The 20802-nt window shown below is 37.8% G+C and overlaps 3 protein-coding genes across 3 annotated transcripts; all 3 read left to right on the top strand.

Annotated features, from left to right (window-relative positions):
• Positions 1-229: 229 nt before the first annotated feature.
• On the top strand, positions 230-1380 carry LOC139714718 (uncharacterized). Its single transcript, XM_071626392.1, has one exon. The coding sequence runs from the start codon at positions 230-232 to the stop codon at positions 1205-1207; it is 978 nt and encodes a 325-aa protein (XP_071482493.1). The 3' UTR covers positions 1208-1380.
• Positions 1381-9486: 8106 nt separating this feature from the next.
• LOC139714717 (sulfotransferase 1B1-like) lies at positions 9487-14677 on the top strand. Its single transcript, XM_071626391.1, has 6 exons — positions 9487-9543; positions 12081-12248; positions 12616-12875; positions 13476-13593; positions 13766-13863; positions 14552-14677. The coding sequence occupies exons 2-6, from the start codon at positions 12089-12091 to the stop codon at positions 14675-14677; spliced, it is 762 nt and encodes a 253-aa protein (XP_071482492.1). The 5' UTR covers positions 9487-9543; positions 12081-12088.
• A 268-nt stretch (positions 14678-14945) lies between these two features.
• Positions 14946-16188, top strand: LOC139714716 (sulfotransferase 1C2-like). Its single transcript, XM_071626390.1, has 2 exons — positions 14946-15159; positions 16079-16188. The coding sequence occupies exons 1-2, from the start codon at positions 14946-14948 to the stop codon at positions 16186-16188; spliced, it is 324 nt and encodes a 107-aa protein (XP_071482491.1).
• Positions 16189-20802: the final 4614 nt, after the last annotated feature.

Here is a 20802-nt window from a genome sequence, read left to right as displayed (position 1 = left end):
GTCCTTTCATCCCCCACCCACCACTGTCTTACCAATACCATGTTTAACCTGTACACCGAAACCAACAAAATACAGAAACAAAGTACTAAAATATCCGTCAATTTGGAATTGATTCAACCTTGAATGAATGATGTACCACATTAACAAAAAATATAGTTGTTATTCAAGAGGCCCCTTCAAATGCTAATACCATCGTTCTTATTTTCTTTGTTTTGTTTTTTCTCTCAGAATGGCGGGCCGACCTGAAGCCCCCACCCACATCGTGCCAGCAGAAGAAATAATGGCACGAGATGAGGTATTGGCCGATATCCTCAATATACCAGCGATACAAGCAAGACTCCAAGACAAGAGGGCAACCCTCAGCTATCTTGCGAGAACAGGCCTTATCTCCAACCAAATGACGTGTGAGCGGTTTGACAGGGAGTGTCGACTGAATGCGTGTAACGACAGAAGCGATGGATACGTATGGAGATGCGTCCAGTGCAGGAACAGGATTTCCGTCCGACGGGACAGTTTCTTTTCTAAAAGTCACGTCCCACTCGAGGACTTAGTATTTCTAGTATACCTGTGGTGCGAGGATGTTTCACTAGAATTCATTCAGAAACACACCAACGTCAGTCGCCACACCGCGTGTGCGTGGACTAACTTTCTTAGGGAGGTGTGCAGTCTGTACGAAATTGATCACTTTGAACAGCTTGGGGGGTTTGACGAGGGGGGGAATCCCATCATAGTAGAGGTGGATGAATCTAAGTATTCTCATAGGAAATATCACCGGGGCCAGTGGAGGGAGGGGCACTGGGTTCTAGGAGCAATAAAAAGGAGATCCAACAGATGCGTACTAAGAGAAGTTGAGAGCAGGGATAGGGAAACCCTAGAACCCATAATTCAGGAGTGGTGCCTGCCAGGCACGCACATAATGACAGATGGATGGGCTGCATACAACCAGCTCCATACGGTGGGTGACGGCGTTTATCTTCACGACGTCGTCATCCACGAACATCGGTTTGTAGACCCCGTGCATCGGGATGTCCATACTAATGGAATAGAGGGGCTGTGGATGCACGCAAAACGAAAGCTCCGAAGACCGTTTGGAACATACAGGGAGCTGTTCCCCGGCTACCTTGATGAATTTATGTTCCGATGGAATAGCAATGCCGACATGTTCGCGCATCTCCTGATTGCTATCAGGGAGCAGTACCCAGTCTAAATTCCGCTCTCCCTCTTTCTCCCTCTTCCCCTCTTCCCTTCATCTCCCCCTCCTAATACCCCCCTCTCTCTGTCACTCTCTCCATCTCTCCCTCTCTCTCTCTCTCTCTCTCTCTCTTTCTCCCTGTATGCAGGCCATCCATCTGTCATTTTGCATAGTAGTCCACGATTAGAGTATACGACACACATCCCGAAATGAATATTAGGGAACCCGGGGCAAAGTGCGCCATTTTTTTTTTTTGTCTCTCCAAAGTGGGAATCCACAGCAGAGTAAATCAATATTTTTGCTTTATGATAATCAATAGGACTATGTACAGCAAACAAAATAAAAGTTTGTTTTCAACTTATCACTTATATCAATTATTTTGACATTGAAAATAATATGAAAATTCCATTTTGTCAAAGTGGAAAACCAAACGGGGCAACGTGAAAGACTTCTCCTAAAGATTATCCTAATGTAAAGACCTCCTCAGACAGTTTTAAAATCAATTAGTATCTGGGCTCTACATAAGTGACCCTGTTACGTGTGCTATTTTTTCTCTAGAGAATTTTTGTGCGTTTTCTGAAATACTTGGAAAAAGTAATATTTGTAATAAAAATTCGGGGAATTGTACGCAATTTTCGTGAACTGTCATGTCACGAGACCGACCCCAGAATAGTGATTATTGACGTGTAAGTATGAAGTCCACATCGAAACCAACTATTGATTCATTCCAGCAGCTATAGGAGAGCATTGGTGCAGCAAGGCGTGCGGGGCCCATCTGCACGGCCTCAAGCGTCTGTGGAAATGTACCGAACTTCATTTCACCCACAAGCCCATTAGATGAATGTTTCAACTCCCACCCCGTCCACTTTGCCCAACTATGTCTATTTTTCCCCAACATGCATCACTGTCACGTCAGCCAATTTTTGCTAACCCTGATACCACGATTTATGGAAGTTTAGAACCATGTATTGTTACCACAGTTTTCAAGATATTTCAGATAAACAAGATGATTTGGCATGAAATATATAAGTATCAGTTATTGATTTTGAGGTATGAAAAAAAATTCTCTACAAACATACATGCAATGACTTACAAGACTCTAGAGGGTTCTTCGTGCATGAGCGTTAAATTTAAAGCACAAGTTCACCTTCATAGACATACGGTTGAGAGAATGCAGTGAGAGTTTGAGCAAAATTGGACAACCGGTTCTAAAGTTATGAATTGTCGAATTTTCTGCTCAGTCACGGCTGGATGATAAGACTAATAGCTTGTGATGTCACATGTGTGTTACGATATGAAGCAATGATAAAGACAATTCAACATATTTTCACTTGTCTCGCATAACAAAAGAATACTCAACTTCTCTCTTTCAGAAGGCAGGGGAAATGATATTACTCGTAACATGACTACGTCAGTAAGAAGTCGAAGAAATGTGCACTATATTCAGGAAATAAAGTTTTGTGAATAAATTCTCTTTTTTTAATTTTCCTTGTATCGTTGTACGAATGTGAATTATACACTGACGCAGCAGTGACTTCGCAGATAAGATTCATACCTTATTAACGGATTGTCCGATTTCCCCAAACGTTTACTGCTGTGTTCTACTGAGCTATTGTTGCATTCACTCAAACCACACGATATGAAGTTAGATTTGTCCTCTACCCTGTGTTACTCTTAGCCCCGGGTTCCCCCTCATGTCATGTGCATGACAATTTTGTTATGGTGAATTATTTCATGACTTAAATCAATTAATTTCAAAGTATGAAGAAACGATACATTAAATTTTCCACGAACTCGGATTGATCAGTAGATCTTCGATAGTTTGCTAACAATTATTGTTTTGGCCACATCTGACGACTTGACGATTTGAATTCTGTAATAGTAGAATGTACCATGTTTTTTTTTTGTTTTTTTTTTAACTTGTGTCAATCAAAGTGTATGATGCGTTGCAAACGAGATTACCGAAACACAACATAACTTTGCATAAATGTACCTTCTTATTCTGTGCAAGAGTGACATATTGATCAATAGCACAGTGTAATACTTGCTATGTACTTGCTATAGTACCGCAAAATGTATCTTTTCTGATATTTATGTTAATGGTCTACATGATTTATACACATGAAGTTGGATCTTACAAGACCATTTCCTTCCTATACAATATGGTGCACACAAACTCACAATTTGAATAGAAGTTATGGCGTGTGTATCAGAAGACAAGAATTCTTGTGGGATTATTCTCATACGTGCCGTAGTAACTTGTGCTTAGTTTTTATGCCTCTGCCACGAAGTGGTGCCGGAGGCATTATGTTTTCGGGTTGTCCGTCCGTCCGTCCGTCCGTCCTTCTGTCCGTCCGTAATGAATTTTGTGGACAAGGGTAACTACCAAAACCTTTTGAGGTATCCTAATGAAACTTGGCATGTATGTGTATTAGGGGGTGAAGTTGTGCCTATCAAAAGTGAAAGTTTGGGGTCATGAGGTCTAAAAGTCAATGGTCAAAAAGGTCAAGTAAAATGTTAAAATTTCACTTTTTTCTCTGTATCTTGGAAATTGTTCAAGGTATCTTCATGGAACATAGTATATATGCATGTACTGACTGGCAGTGGTTATCTAGGGAATTTAGGGTTCATGGGGTCAAAGGTCAAGGACAATACTTCAAAATTTTACTATTTTCCTTATATTTATGCAATGCCAGCAGGATTATTTTTTTTAAACTTGATGTATGCATGTATAACCCAATAGAGATTCTCTGGGATTTTTTTTTTTGCCAAGAAGATCAAAGGTCAAAAGGTCAAAGATCAAGTGAAAGTGCTGAACTTACTTCTTTCTCCATATCTCGGAAGTGGCTCAAGTTATCTTGAAACTTAGTACATATTTATGTATGTTCTGCCTGACAGTGATTCTCTTATAAATCAAAGGCCAGAAGAAAATGATAACAATTTACTGTTCAATACAGAAATTGCACTTTTTCTCCATACCTTGAAAATTACTCAGTGCATAAACTTATGAAAGGGTCAAAGTCAAGTTAAAGTTCTTAAATTCCCAAATACATGCTCTCCTATTCATCCAATTAAACATAGGTCAAGGAAGGTAAACATTCAATACATTTGTGACAAACATGTCATTTTAATATTTTAACAATTTTGTGAAAATGTAATCACACATTGTCCACATGTACTATAGACCTAGGAGAATCATGCATTATGGCGGAGGCATACCAGTCGCCATAGCGACATTTCTAGTTACGGTTATGACTTAATAGTCGTAATTGCAAACTTGCGTGCCTACTCATCATCTTTGAACATCAATGTACGATTGTTGTAACATTTCATCTTCGCAATCAGTAAAGGTGAAATTTATGCATTAAAGACAATATCATCATGTTGTTACGTTATTCCTGCAACGTTGTTATATTGACATTAATTAGTTGAGTATAACTTCCAGGGTTTTTTTTTTGTGTGAAATGTTCATCATCTCTGAACATCATTTAGTAGAGTGTAAATTTTGTTTTTCCCGAATTGTTTTTGACTTTCCTGTCTATATGACATTGATGAACGTTTCCTTCACTAGCTGTAGGGCCAATATTATTGTTATATACAGTACATCAAGTTTCACAATACATAACGTGATAGAGTAGAGGCATTGTTGACAGACCACTGCTATGTCGTACGTAATGTTGTTATGTTTAATATTGATGTTGTACCACTGAAGGCGAGTCAAAGTTTGCTGTCGAAATTAATGAACTTTTTAGTCTTCAACTCCATACGACCGTTTTCATCTTCGTGTAAAATCGTCACTTACTAGGGAGTTATTGGCAGATATTCGAAATGCCTCATGCGAATAATTTGCGGACTAACAGTGTTTTACATAATTATGACAAGATGACCATTGTATAATACTACTCCACAGTGGACAGCACTTGTCCATTTGTAGTTTCACCGATTTGATATGCTTTGCTATAACATTATTTCATTTGTCAAGTGTGATGTCAACAAAGCGAGATGACAGGCATCATTTTATCGAGTTTTTATCATCTTTTTGGGAGTTGTGCCTCTCCTGTATACATGAACTTAGTTTATTTTTCCCCCTGAAATGTTGACTTTCCTGGCTTGTAAACAAGATATTTGATGATCGTTGCCTTTATGGTAGCTGAACAGCCGAATGTTACAGCATTAACCGTGTATTTCCATAATATGTTCATGTGATGTAACATAGGTATTGCATCTTTTCATCATGATATTGTTTTAATAAATGAGAGTCAGAGTTTGGACATCTCGTATCATAATTAAGCACTGTGCCTGTTTCCTGTGAAATGAATTTGTGTGCACTGTCGAACTTAACACACTCTTGAGTCTCTAACTTTTGAATCGTCTTTTCACGTGAGTGGCTTTTTCAAAGACAAGTCAAATTGTTTTATAGTTGTTCATGCTGCTGAAAAGCTGGTCTGCTTGATGTAGTAATTCGCTTCTGCTGACTTATATGCCATTAAAAAAGAGAGAGAGAAAAAACAAAACAATTAACAAAACACGTAAATGCAGCCTTTTGTAGGGCATGGCTGTCTTTGCGAAGCACTCATATTGCTTAAGGGACAACAACTGACAAAGAATGAGGTTCCTCATTTAAGCCAGCTACCACACCCCCCCCCCCATTCGTCCGTCCGTCCTTCCCACTCTTCCATTACTCGTCCAATGGACTATAAGCATGTAAATGTATTATATATTTATATATACATTTATATATATAGATATATAGATTATGTGTACATGTGTTATATATATATACATATTTATATATCAATGTATATTCATAAAAAGATATAAGAATCAAACTGTCATGGTAATGCATCTTGACCAATAAAGCAGGAGTTTATTCGACCCAAAAATTTCAGCGTCATACACTTTCTACAGAAGTCTTGACAAAGAAGAAAAAGAAGAAGGCGGCGTGGGAAAACAAAAATTTCAGTGAAATTAATAACTGATGCTTTAGTGGCCCGCATTACAAGTTCTTTGTTCTTGTCCTCCAGGATTCAATAAAGGTGAAGTCTCACCATGCTTGAACCTGAAGTGAATATACTTTTATATATGTTACATATTTCTTTTATATTTAGATATCTTTTGTATTTCTACAGACCTTTATATTCATTTTCATTCTATTTTTTGCTTCAAAGTGGTTGTGCGATTTATTCTAGAATTTAAAAGATCAGGTTAATGGATTGTCTTACAATCAGATGAGTTTTAGACATCAGGGTTCTGAACACACACACACACACACACACACACAGCCTACACCAACAAAATATAAATGTATCAACATAACTATGAGATACAAATTAATGTGGTGTGGCATGTTATACGGCATAACCGAAAACAAGAACAATACAAAAAGAGACCGATTTATATGATTTAACAAAGTGAAATTGAAAGAGAAAACGGCATATACACCACATAGAGAGTGAGAGAGAGAGAGAGAGGGAGATGTGGAAAACACACAGACACCCCGATACACTCACTGGCGAACTGGAATACAATACATGAAGACCCTAGTACTGTTTTGAGTTGTGAGATAAATCTTCCTAAATCTACTCTTGACCCTATGACTTACTTTATTACTTCATAACTATGACAGTTTTTTTTTCCTTATTGTACTGATAAAACACCATGAAAGTGAACGTGATTGAGAGATTCGCCGACCAACCGACGTTTCAGAGTGGCCTACTTTTACACGCAATCGTTTCGCGTCATAATATAAATTTTGCGTGACATGTGGCGTTCCATACACCAGTAGCAGACGCTTTGGAGGCAGCTGCGCATGCCCAGCACAGTGCCAGCGGTGGTTCATGGGATGTTACCTCGGCTCACACCGATTAAGGTACCGATAATATAGGGCCGTAAAGTCAAGGAAGGAAGGCATCCACCAGCAGTGTATCATCAGCTGAAGGGGAGGAAGTGAGACGGGGAAAGGCACCCTGGGAACTCTGACCAAGATTGGGCAAAAATTGCAGAGTCTGAGATCAGGCCGGAAAAAGGGAGCTGCGAAAGACGAGGCTGGAATATCAACTGATGCCGCTGAAAGTGCTAGGAAGACCAGAGCTGCAAAGAGTTCTGAGCCAGTCGTTGTTAGGGGTGATGATGAGGAAAGCGATGACACAGCATCACTGTCCTCAACTTCCTCCAGCATCAAGGGCCTGGCAGAGGTGGAGACTGGCAGGAGATCCAGCAGGAGAGGAGGAGCAGGAAAAGGGAGTGGGACAGGAGTGGAATCTCTCTTCCCATCTCCCTGCTTTACATGGAAACATTCCGATCGACCACGAAGAGAAAACATTCAAGGAGGTCGCTGCGTGTCGATTACACGCACCGCAGAAGAACGCCGATAAATCAACTCATACAAGGTCGACAACTTCCAACAGCACTACGCGTCAAACAATGATTAGTCCATTTGTGCTCCATAACTGCACAGTGACCATCAGTTATTACAACTCTCCAAACTGAAACGAAGCAAAAATAAAGGGTAAAAGCGTTCAGATGTTTGAAGTTCGCCTGTTACAACTACATATGTATCTTTGAAGTTGGAGTTGAATGATATACATTGATGAACAATTTTTCAATTATTCGACATGTTGGCGATGATCTACAGGTGGTAAAATGTGGCTTGATCTATATCATAGTGCATAGCCGTATTCACATATTTTCCTAATTTACCTAGGGGATAGGTAATAATTATGATATTGACTGGCCTTGAGGGAGATACCAGATAAATATTGCCCGCACTGAAAGAATATTATATGATCATTATGTACCGCATTCACTTATAATCAGCAGAAGAGAAATGTACTCAGTGTATAAGTGTAGCCTCGTTATATAAAAAGCGGTTGAATATACTGAAACCCTCTTACAACAATTATTATTTTGCAGGTCCAAACTCTTCATATTTCTTTGTTTTTGTAACCCTGATATCATCAGAAACCTGCCATAATAAGGTAATTGTCGTGAATTTTAGTTCCTCTGTATAATGTAATCATGTATCAACTAAAGGGGGCAAGATACAGGCCGAAAATTGGCACACTCAATCACTGTATACTCGATGAAATGGGAGTTTGGAATAGAGTGGGTTTCTCAAGTCAGCCACTATATGCTCAACTATTTTAGTCGGTGATACATTAAATTCAAGACATGGAGACACATATGATATCTAATATTATATCTAAAATTAGTCCACAATATCGATAGACCTAGAAACAATCGCCAACTGTGTCAATAACATTGAATAAAGTATGCAGGTTTGGTACAATGTATTTAGAAGAAACAGACACAATTTGATGGATGTCTAAATCTTGAGAAGGGGGAAGTCTCCCATTTCTATAGTTCTTACAATGTGGTGAAGTAGTAGGCCCTACATTTGTATAGAAGCATGAATATTACTGGAAATTATGCTACAATCAACAAGCAAATATTACATCAATAAAAGTATAAACTTTAATCTTAAAATAAGGTTTGTAATGTTTATGAAGTGTTTTTTTTTTCCGGTGCTCTCTTTTTCTTAAGAACAAAAAAGGATGTGAAATAAACTTTTAAAACTTGAACACAAAGAATTCCCGTTTCCTTTTATGTCCCATGTCGTTCTGCATTACTCAATAAAACCAGTGAAACTGTCTTCAGTGGAGCAATTAACAATTCCATCGTTTATGACGTGACAATGGGTACATGGTTGAACAATGTACTCACCCATAGTACGTATTGCTCCAAGCATTCACATGCCCATTTTATGTGATCTGTATTAGCAACCTGCATGTGATTCACTAATAACTTTGTTGTTTATTTTGTCTTGACAGAAAGCCTTACCTCTGTGCATTCCTCTTATACTCTTCCTTGTTTACTCTGTTCACCCTGTCGCTCCATATCGCTCTCTCTTCCTCTCTCTCTCTCTCTCTCCCTCCATCTCCTTATATCAAATCCCGCAATCAAATTTTGAGATTCCTGCGAGTTTTGAAAGCTTAATTATTCCTCATCAGTGATTGTTCTTGATCTTTAAAAGTATTAAACAATTTTTAGCAGTGTTCTGTATACTTAGTAACACTGAGCGCCCTACGGCGTGCCTTTGCCAAAGTCATTGTCAATCTTCATGCAACACTGACCTTCGACCTCGCCAATAATGGAAACTGACGAATCAAGCCGGTCAATGTGTGCATGCAAGTTGTAAGCAAAGAGCGTATAGGTTTCTACGCTCTTTGGTTGTAAGTCGATCCTTCCCGCGTTTCATCATTTCGGCACCGTTTGTAAATAGCTGTACACGACTGCCGCATTAATTGGCTCGACTGCATGCATACCTAAAGACCTTTTTGCTGCATGGGAAGGTAAGTTTTACTTGGTCCATCGCCGTGGACGTGTAGCATAATAAGACTAATGACGGATTAGACACACGTGGCATGGGAGGCTGGCGGCCATTCGAAGAACAAAAGTCTTTATGGCAAGCAGACGACAGTCACGACAAGGCATTTTAGTGTAAAGGGGCTTCTGCACTTTGAATGGATCTTTCGTACAAAAATGTGCTACGTGTATTTTATTTTGTAGGATAGTTTTCACTCAGACCCAGTAGTATGACAGCATGGGAGAGACATTTTTTGGAGTGTAGAAATTATACGATATGACAGTGAGTGGTAGAAATTTAAAAAGAGCTAGTAGTCTGTACTTCAGTTTTGAAACTGTGCTCTGCGTGAAGCGTAAAACTCTTTATAAGGGGATGATGGGTAGTCCCACGCATGTATTTTGAACGTGGCGTGAATGCAGCTGATCACTGATTCAACGTAATTTGAACGAACATGAATTGAATTGAATGAAGTATGATTGCCCATGAATTGACTCGAATGTGGAAATGTACCCTTCACCTGTGTTACTTTCGAGATACACAAGTAACGATTATTCAAAGAACAAGATATATGCATATCGTACAGAGAACATTATATTGAAGTTTCTAAATTGTTCCTGAAAATAACGGATTAGTGACTTTAATCAGGTCAACGCATCTTGGATATACTAGTATCTAGCTCAATTTGTAATTAAAATGAATTCCATATCGTCAATGGTCATATTTTCTTTGATATTCAGCATTTCGAAAAATACTCTTAACAGCATCGTCATCTTATATGCATGCAATCCTCCTTCATTCATCTTTTTATATGCATGCATCTACTATTCAGTAACGTATTTTATCTTTAACATTTTGAGCAGCAGTGTTCTGCATGATAATGACAACATGACAACACAAGACAACAAATATTAGACCTATATTGTTAATTGATGAACATGGAATTCTTTATGGCATGACGATTGTAGGCCTGCTACTCGGATGTTTTTGGCACAAAACTGGCGGAAACGGGCATGATTGGTACAATTAAGGCACACGTAGTCTGATCCCTGAGCAATTATGCGGTTTAACTGGCAAAACACATTACCAAATTTAATTTCGAGAAGTCTTCGCGAAGTTTGCTCGTCTGCCAAACTTTTCAAACTTTCCAAAGTTTGGGTAACTGGTGCGCATGCGCAACATAGAAGGAAGCACGCGCCGTCTGACAACTGAATGATTGTGACATAGCAACACACATAAATACACATGCACACACGCACACACACACACACGCACACGTGTACCTGCATTCCAATGAGGCACCGCCCCCAAACTTGTACAGGTACTGGACTGGTCACGTGACAATAACTTTGCGAAGTTTTAGTTGCGATCGTTCAAATTTTCTTTTTTGGGTGGGAAGTTTCGCAAAAAACAAAAAACAAAAAGTTTGCGGGAATTTTATGGTCACGCTGGCAAAACCTTAAATTGTGAACTTACACTTTGCCAGTGACCGCTGCCATACAATGAGAGTTATCCCCCATGATCTTTTCGATTTTTTTTTTAACTATCCTTTGCTAAACATGCTAAAGGATATGATTATGAATTCCTCGCAGTTCCCTGCCTATATTACCTTTTGCGCCACCCGTCTGCGAACAGCGTGATTTTGGTTCTTTTTCGTCGTAATTCCGTATAGTAGAAAAGTTTCAGGATTGGTCGGTCAACACATAAGTTGTTTAACTTTCGCAAAAAGTTTGGCCTCTGAGTGTCCCCTTACGCAATGTTGTCACATTTTCCGACCAGTCAGGCGCGCGTACGCGCGATCAGAGCCTTGTTCCCAAGTAGGTATTATGGGAACAAGATTTGGATGATTTGTTTTTGCACCCAAAGAAATGATATCGTGCAATGTAGGTGAGTTAGTAAAATAAAAATAATAGAAATGTATCTTATGACCAAACCGAAATTGTACGATAACTGCCTTTCGCGGGGAAGGGGGGGGGGGGGGGGTGAGGCTTTTAGATAGCTAATAAAATCACAACAAAGTAAAATGTGGCTCTTTGTGTAAAACCTGATGATTATAGAACATAATATTATTGAACTTGCGCTGCACTCAAAATGCACGCTTGGGTATATTACACATTTTATGCAGTATTTTATGCAGAACACTACATTTAACTTCAAAATTGAAATAGTAAGCCCAATTCTTATTTTATCGATCCCAATATACTTATATTTTGAGCGAAAAATACTTCATGGTGGCCTTTCTAAATCATGCATCATCAAATCAAATATAATTATCTAATACAATGTAATATAATCATATTTTGTATCATATCTCATTACGTCATTGTTATGTATAACACTACATCACATCACTTTAGATTGATAAAGTTATCTAAGTGGCAAATAAAATCTTTATAATTATCATCATAAGAACTTGATGTCATATTTTTCTTTTCATTTACTCTCCGATTGGGACCTTGTGGCCTTATCAACAACACAGAGCTATAAAATAAATACAATTACCGCTGAATAACTCTAATTTGACAGAGATTTTGATGGCTGCCCAGAGTTCCGAGGGACCACCGGAAGCTCTATCACAGTACTGCCATGATGGGATATGGTACCCGAAGGTCGTTCTCAGATCCAGCATCGAAGCACTTCGATCATTCGAAGTCCGTCCCGACGATGTTTGGGTGATCACATTCCCCAAATCAGGTAAACATGAGGGTAACGGGAGAGGGGGAGGGGTGCTTCTTTTACACATCAAGACATGTGTGTGTCTCCCTGTGTGTGTCTGAGTACATGTAGTATAAAAGTTCTAATGTGAGTTAGTGGTGTGTATAAGTAGGAAACCAGTATATCATCCTAACTCGGACTAAACCATGTTCACAGGGAAAGTTTTACTGTTAAGGTTAATGTTAACATAATTACAATGAATATGAAAACATGAAGCATATCCATTTCATCTTGTTCGTTTACAACGATAATTCAAGATTACAACAGAGTAGACAGCAAAGTGCCTTATTTTTGTTCTAAGTTTGATGAAGTGATTGCTACTTCATTAAAATGCTCTAATTTCTAGGAACCCATTGGATAATAGAAATCGTAGCTCTCATCTTGAACGAAGGCTACCCAGAAAAAGTTGATCGAACTCTGCTTTCTTCGACTGCCGAGATGATTAACCTGGACCAGAAATTCCCGACGAACAAAGAAGAACTGGACAAGGTCAATTGGGACATGTCGCCTTTCTTGGACGTGATTGATAAAGCGCCCTCACCCAGGATGATTCTCACACATCTCCGATTGAATCGTCTGCCTTGCGACATGCTCAAGAAAGCCAAGGTAGGTTGGATATACATGTACTATCAATATCGACGACACGACTAATATATGCTCCGCCGACAATTGCCCTGTCGACACTAACTTGCTCTGCCGACATTCGCTCCACCGACATTTACTCTACCGACACTTCCTCTGCTGACAATTCCACCGACATTATTGCTCCGCCGACCAGTTGCCGACAGTTATTGCTCGCCAACATTTTCGTGGCAGATTGGACATTTTGCGCCGTCGATAGTGTTCCGCAAATGTTATATTTTCGGAGCAAATGTCGCCGGAGCATTTGTCTGCGGAGCAACTGTCGACGAAGCAAATGTCGGCGGATCGAAATTTATCAGTGCAGAATATGTCATGGAAACATTGATATTACCATAGTTGCTCTAATTTTAGAATCGCTTTGTGTTCACCTCTTAAACATATCGATGTCGATTTAGTTGCTTGGGCAGACTTCGGATGAGGCTGTCTCAGAGGAATTGTCTTTCAGTCTTCTGTCGTGATTGGCGTGCAGGTCGAAAACAATTCACAAAGTGTGCGTCTCATGTCCGATTGTTTGCATGCGCCATTCCGCCTTCATTAATTTCTTTTTCTTTCTTGTATTTGCAGGCTATCTACTGTGTCCGCAATCCGAAGGATATCACAACATCATGGTTTAACTTTCAGTCGGTTTCTGAGATGGTGACGCTCAAATGGGAGGAAAATTTGGAGCAATTCATGCAAGGGAGTAAGTCATAGTTACAAACATAATCATACACAAGCATGGGTGTGTGGACATATGAAACAGAGCAACAATGTTTATTCTACATTATTTGAGTTTAAGTCAATCCGTATCCTTCTTTTCCATTCTTACCATATTAATGATTCAAAATATTTCTTTCTTCTTCTTTTCATCACAGAAATGCACTGGGGACCCTGGCCTGCACACGTCAAAGAATTCCTGGAATGTCGAGATGAAAAGAATTTACTAATCATACAGTACGAGGAGCTTTTGAGGGTAAGGAAGGATCAAGGAAGATACATCTGTGACACCGCTAAATATAATGCGTCCATATGCCGCTAAATGTCAGCATGTCCCTATCTTTCTAAAGATTTGTTCCGATCTGTAGGACCTTGGTCTACATCCATCTGCATAGCTACGATCGAAGCACGCGCGGATTAAGCGTATCTCTCTGGATGTCTGTCAAGTCGACGAAGATTCGATCGTCACCATCACAAAGTTATGAATCTAATGCTGGTGAATGCGATGGTCCTCGTGTCTGTGGAGACCTATTCTTCAGTGAAGTGTCTGCCACACACATCTCAGTCATAGTCCTTGTTTGCGTTACCTGGGTAAGCTTGCTGCTATTGACGCAGGTGACGTCAAGCACGTTTGTTCTCAGCAGCAACTCCTTTGGATTCCTCCTGGTGTGCCACACCTACTCTTACCGTTTGACGCCAGTCAGTTCTGTGGGTTGTCTCGTCTTCCCAAGTGTTTGGGGTCAATGTAACACTTTTCAAGGACAGCTGTATAAGGTGCCCTTGAACCGTTTTCGTTGTCCCCCTACAGATCTGTTGCCAAGGTCAAGCTCCGAGTAGGAGACCTGTGTGAGCAAGCTGTCTTCAGACATCCTTATCACATGCCATACGTTAACTGGGTCTTGGTGACTTTTTGGTTCTATGCTTGTTGTGCCTGCTATTTCAAGCACTTGTTGGTTGGCGATGAGATCTCGCCGCCTGATCCTCAGCAAAGTTCGCAGCGTCCTCTTGAAGAATTTCTCGAGGGCCTTGATGTGTCTTCTGTACTCCTGTCTCAAGCCATTCAGCAATGATGACAGGACGACAGACTCATACATTTGAACTTGGTTCTAAGTCTGATGACGTTGGACTTGAATACTCGCGAACGCAGTCGACCAAAGGAGGAATCAGCTTGTCTGATTCGGTGGTTATTTCGTCATCTTCGGTAGCGTTGGTAGCAGGACAAGTTACTCCCAAGGTACTTGAAGGATTGATTGAAAAATGTAAACTTTTAACTGGTCCGGAGTTCCCAGACATTCTGCGTACAGCGAGTTTTATAATGTATGTATAATTTCGTAATAAATGGCTTTCTTTGATGTTGCTGTTGGGCAGGATCCGATGACAGGTGTCAGGAACATCGCCGAACACATCGGGCGTCCTCTGTCGGACGAAGTTCTCGAACGAGTTGTGACGAACAGTACGCTATCTCAAATGAAGAAAACGTATCACAAGCTGGCTGAATCTGGGCGAGAAAATCTCACCCGAGGCCCCACTGCAAATTCGTTTCTCAACAAAGGCAAGTATTACGGGGTGATGTTCGTTATTCAGAGGATACGTTCATACGAAGAATAGATAAGGTTCGTTATTCCGAAACACACAAACTCCCTCTACTTCGCGGTTCGCCGAACGTTTGTGCCCCTATTTCGAAGATTCGTCAATCCGAAAATGAAATAAGGGTCGTCATTCCGAAGGTTCGTCATTCTAGAGGTTTATTAATCTGAAAACAAGATAAGGTTCCTTATTTCAAAGGTTCGTTAATCCGAACGTTTACCAATCTGCGTGAGAACAAGGCGCCTCGTTACAACGGACACGGTTATAATGAAATGTCGTTACAACGAAGTAAAGATAATTATCACTTATTTCTACGGTGCAAAAAAAGAAAGAAAAAAAATTAACTTCGGTGGTAACGAAATTTCAATTCAACGAAAGAAACATGCTGGTCCCGAGGACTTCATCATAATGGGAGTTGCCTGTAAGAATGCTGCTCGATACTGTACCGAGTATGCAATATCTAATACTTACTTAGTACATGTAGTATACAACTGCACAGTGTCTCTACTCGTGTACAGTGAAAATTGAGGCTTTTAAAACTTACCACGTATATCGTAGTGCGCTCTTGATAAAATCAGTTATAAACCCTGGCACTGCGTGGGTGAGATTACGTTTTACTCTTTTTACTAAATTTAGTACACTGTACCTTCAAATTTTCTCCTTTCGCACGTACATTTAGAAAAGAAAAAGATAAGAACGTATAGTATTTTCAAGCAATTTTTCTAAAGTACTATTAAACAGCTTTCAGCATTTCCAAAATCATCCTGTACAACAAAATCAATTTTCCCTCATTGTGCCGATATCATAATTGTTTCTTATCAATGGATAACATCTCGTGTAATTTCTTTCCGTTGTGTCTGTTGCTGTTGCCTTTTTTGTCACAGGTAAGATTGGGCAGTGGAAAACTCGCTTCACTGTGGCACAAAATGAGATCTTCGATGAATGGTATCAGAAAGAAATGGCGGGGACGAACTTCAACATATCCTTTGAATAAAATGGAACATCCCAGCTCTAGAAAGGGGAAATCAAAATTGAAATAAAACGTGTACAGATTATTTTTTTCTCCTGGTTAAGTGCAAATCGTTTAACACTGAATGTCATCTTACCACACATTTACACTCACTATTCAATTCAATTCAATTCAATTTTATTCCACATGCTAAAAAGTATACAAAAAACACAAGTACATGTACATGGACATAACATATATTGCATATTAGGTTTACATAAAAAAAAAAAGGAATGATGCAAACAGCTATAATTAGCATGCGTGGGAATCAGAAAAGACCATATAGGACTTATCAAGGCCGATTCCCTTACAAATGAGGCTACAAATTGCAATCAAAGATATACATTTTTAGAATGAATCTATACCATTAGAAATTATACACAAAATTGCAAAAAGGACAAAATACACACAAAAGACAAAACAAAACAAAGCAAGAAGGCAAATATCCCAATAATTATTCAGCTGCACTTTGGATTAAAAACATTCTATATCTACGTTTAAAAGATGATAATGTAGGACATTCTTTGATAATAGCAGGTAACTCATTCCAGGACTTAGCTCCAATATATCTAATTGTAGTCTTTGAAAATTTATATTGCAAAAAAGGTAAACATATGTTATTAGCACATCTTGTGTTATAACTATGGACTGCACTATTTTGAACAAATAAGTTATGGAAGGTTACAGGTAAAACGCCTCTAAAATATGAAAACATAAATATGGCCACTTGTAATTGCACTATTTGATCAATTTTTAAAACTTTCATTTTCTTGAATAATGTTGCAGTGTGCTCAAAAGGGCTTACGTCACAGACTATTCTTATTGCACGCTTTTGTAATAATAACACACGGTTTAATAAGTACAATGAAGTGTGACCCCATACTATTGCACAATAAGTTAAGTGGGGGGAAATCATTGTGTGATATATGGTTAAAAGAATCTTTGAAGGAAGTGCATATTTCAAATAACTCATAACACCTACAATTCTGCTTATTTTCATACAAATATCATTTATATGGTCTTTCCATGTTAAACCATCATCAATTATCACACCAAGAAATTTAATATTATTCACTTGTTTAATTTTAACATTACCTACATGTATTTGTAAAACATTTTCATCTATTACCTTATTCTTTGTTTTAAAAATCATATAACATGATTTTTCTATGTTTAACACCAGGCGATTTGCAACAAACCAAGAATATACTTTCTTCATTTCTGTGTTAACCATATGATTGACTTCATGAACATCCCGACCAGAGAAAAATAAGTTTGTGTCATCTGCAAATAATATAGAAAACACAGTAGGACTTACAAATTGCAGATCATTGACAAATAACAAAAAAAGGAGGGGACCCAGTACAGAGCCTTGTGGGACGCCTGTTTTTACATAACACAAATCTGATTTTATATCATTTACAATTGTATATTGTGAACGATCTGATAAATAACTCTTAAACCAATTCAGAGCACTCCCTCTTATTCCATAATATTCCAATTTAGTAATAAGTATACTATGATCTATACAATCAAATGCCTTTGTTAAATCTAAAAACATTCCAACCACAAACTCATGATTTTCAAATGCATTTGATATTTTTTCCATTGATTTGAGTAATGCCATATAGGTGGAATAACCATGTCGAAATCCAAACTGCTGATGATATAAAATGTTATTGTTATCAATGAAGGATATCAATCTAGCATAGACTAATTTTTCAAACAATTTGGTGAAAATTGACAACAGCGATATAGGTCTATAGTTTTGTAATTGGTGCTTATCCCCCTTTTTAAAAACTGGAATTACCTTCGCAACTTTAAGCTTCCGAGGGAATATACCATTTTCCAAAGATGAATTGAATATTGCACATAAAGGTTCCATTACAAAACAAATAGATTTCTTAAATACATTGACATGGATATCATCGTCACCAGGACTTTTATTTATATTCAGATTACTTACAATGGTCAATATTTCAGCAGTTGTGATAGGTTTAAAAAACATGGATTGGCTTTGTGCAGGTTTGTGCAGGTAAGTATGAAAAGATTCAGATGAATCATATACGTCAGAACTAATATTGCTACCTATAGTGCAAAAATATTCATTAAAATGTTGTGCGACAGACTCTTTATCATCAATAAGATGACCATTGATTTGTAATGAATCTATACAGTTACTCTGTCTTTGTTTATTCATGACATCATTTATGATAGACCATGTTTTCTTTAAGTTCCCACGCACGTTGTTAAATTTCCAATGATAATATTCACGTTTTTTCTTACGTATTTCCTTATTTACCATATTCCGATATTGTTTGAATTTCTGTTCATTATTAACACTACGATTCTTAAGATACTTACGATACAATAAATACTTCTTTTTACACATTTTCCGTAGTGTACTATTAAACCATGGTTTATCCTTCTTTTTCAATCTGTGTACACACTTCTGCAATGGAAAACACTCATTATAAAACAAGAGATACTTGGCAAGAAAGGCTTCAAATTGTTCATCCACACCATTTCTGTTTACAACGTGTTCCCAGTTACAAGTTCGAAGCATATTACAAAAATACTGTATGGAGGAGTCATCAAAGACACGTTGAAATCTGTTGTGATCTGTATTACTCTTACGACTGCATCTTATAACAGCAAATATTGGTAAATGGTCACTTATATCACATGTGAATATCCCTGAGACAACAATATTCTCTAACTTATTAATAAAAATATTATCGAGGAGTGAAGATGACTGTGTTGTTATTCTAGTGGGTTTTGAGATTACCGGAGAAAGTGAATATGACGAAAACATATCAATAAAGGAATCAGAAAACGACATAGATGAAAGTAAATTAATGTTGAAATCACCAGCCACACAGCAGTTTTTCTTTTCCCTCATAATCTTATGAAAAGGCAATTCTAGGGCATTCAGAAACTAAGATACAAAATCCCGTTTTGGGGTCTTGTTAAAATTAAGTTAATATAGGTCCCTACAGCAGAAAGTGCAATGCAAAGATATGTGTGTAAACTAATAGGAGAAAGGTGAGAAAATGATATCACGACGCATACAAATTGTTATGGCACAAGTTTACCCCCAAATTTCTTTACATTCTAGTGTATAATCCAAAATACTTTAGAAAATAATCTGCAAAAGATTTTACAACTTTTTTTAAGTTCACACAACGTATCGAATTTGATCTGATACAGTTTCAGGAAAAATTATTCCAGATATTTAGTTGTATTACAAATTAATGAATTATCTCTACATATCAATAAGACCCATTTCACATATTATTTTAAACACTTTGTTTAATTGGCTACCATTCCTTTAAACATTAAGATTGATGATTTATTTCTTGAACAGAAATAAAGTCCAAATTTTGGGGGCTATTTATTGATAAAAATGTAAGCTAGAATTGTCATGAAAAGCCCTACATTACATTTTAAGTTCTATATCTATAGGCTGAAAAACTTGAAAATTATTTCCAAGCTGAAATTCATATTACCTCAGTACACTATATTTTTGTATTATAATACTATGTTATCACCATTCATTGCAATCGTCTGGGCCCACTGCAGCAAAGCAAAAGACTATCCTATCCCACTTTAAAAAAAAAAAAAAAAAAAAAAAATATATATATATATATATATATATATATATATATATATGCATTGTATAAATAAAGAGCAGTTGACATGTATAATGGATGTTGTACTTTGCTGATTAGGATTTATCATTTATTTGTAATTTTAAAATGCTAAAAGTAATATATCAAAGCTCTCCAAGCTGCAGTTGTTATCTTTATATAAACAACTTCCCTCATTTTCTGGCAACCTTTTAATTTTCGATGACAGTATTCACTAATAGTCAACACAAAATGCTGGAAATTTTCCCCTCAAGAATCTGAAGTTTTTAATAGCACACATATCTACATGATTTTCCAACCGTTCATGCATTGCTACAATTTATGCATGCTAAGGTGCCAGTTTTCACCAACAAAATCACACATCTAACTTGTATTGATGCAATCGTCAGTATTTTATTTGTACAATTCGTATGGGCCAGTTTTGTTGGATAATTTGAAAAATCCTGTGAGACTGTAAAGAAAAACTAAGAAGATAAGCAGCACCTCTTTGATGCAATGTACAAATTGATGGGTAGCCCTATGTAATGTCTCTTCTCTGTCTGTTAATATACATTCAATGTTCCTTGTGTATTATACATGTACTGCATTAGTATTTGTTCCAACCCAATTACAGAACTATTATTTACATTATGGTATTTGTCTAGGGTCAAGGGATCACTTTCAATACGACCGTTTTTATGCTGCTCATGGATTCTGCAACTATCATCCTTCATACCATGTATTATTTATTATGCAAACTTTGTAAATCTATTGAAGTATAAGTGTATCTTAAAGTGGAAATCTGAATGAACTGAACTGAATTAAATGGGCAGGGTGCTGCCAATCATACATTATGTCTGCTTGTCAGGGACAACTTCACTCATGTTGTGGCACGTAAAATGATTGGGTGCTTGCCTACTAAAATGTTAAGGATGCTTGCCCATTTATACTCATTCAGACATATGGAAAT

Source organism: Diadema antillarum, unplaced genomic scaffold (genome assembly GCF_040938485.1).
Source record: "Diadema antillarum isolate AM-2024a unplaced genomic scaffold, OU_Dant_1.0 seq00002397_RagTag, whole genome shotgun sequence".
Classification (NCBI taxonomy): Eukaryota; Metazoa; Echinodermata; class Echinoidea; order Diadematoida; family Diadematidae; genus Diadema; species Diadema antillarum.
Note: the sequence above shows the minus strand (reverse complement) of the source record. Positions and strands in the feature narration are given on the sequence as shown.

Coding starts and splice junctions, on each gene's coding strand:
- LOC139714718 (XM_071626392.1), top strand. CDS start 230: ATGGCGGGCCGACCTGAAGCCCCCACCCACATCGTGCCAGCAGAAGAA.
- LOC139714717 (XM_071626391.1), top strand. CDS start 12,089: ATGGCTGCCCAGAGTTCCGAGGGACCACCGGAAGCTCTATCACAGTAC. Junction 12,249..12,615: donor GATCACATTCCCCAAATCAG/GTAAACATGAGG, acceptor TCTAATTTCTAG/GAACCCATTGGATAATAGAA. Junction 13,864..14,551: donor AGTACGAGGAGCTTTTGAGG/GTAAGGAAGGAT, acceptor TGCTATTTCAAG/CACTTGTTGGTTGGCGATGA.
- LOC139714716 (XM_071626390.1), top strand. CDS start 14,946: ATGGCTTTCTTTGATGTTGCTGTTGGGCAGGATCCGATGACAGGTGTC. Junction 15,160..16,078: donor AAATTCGTTTCTCAACAAAG/GCAAGTATTACG, acceptor TTTTTGTCACAG/GTAAGATTGGGCAGTGGAAA.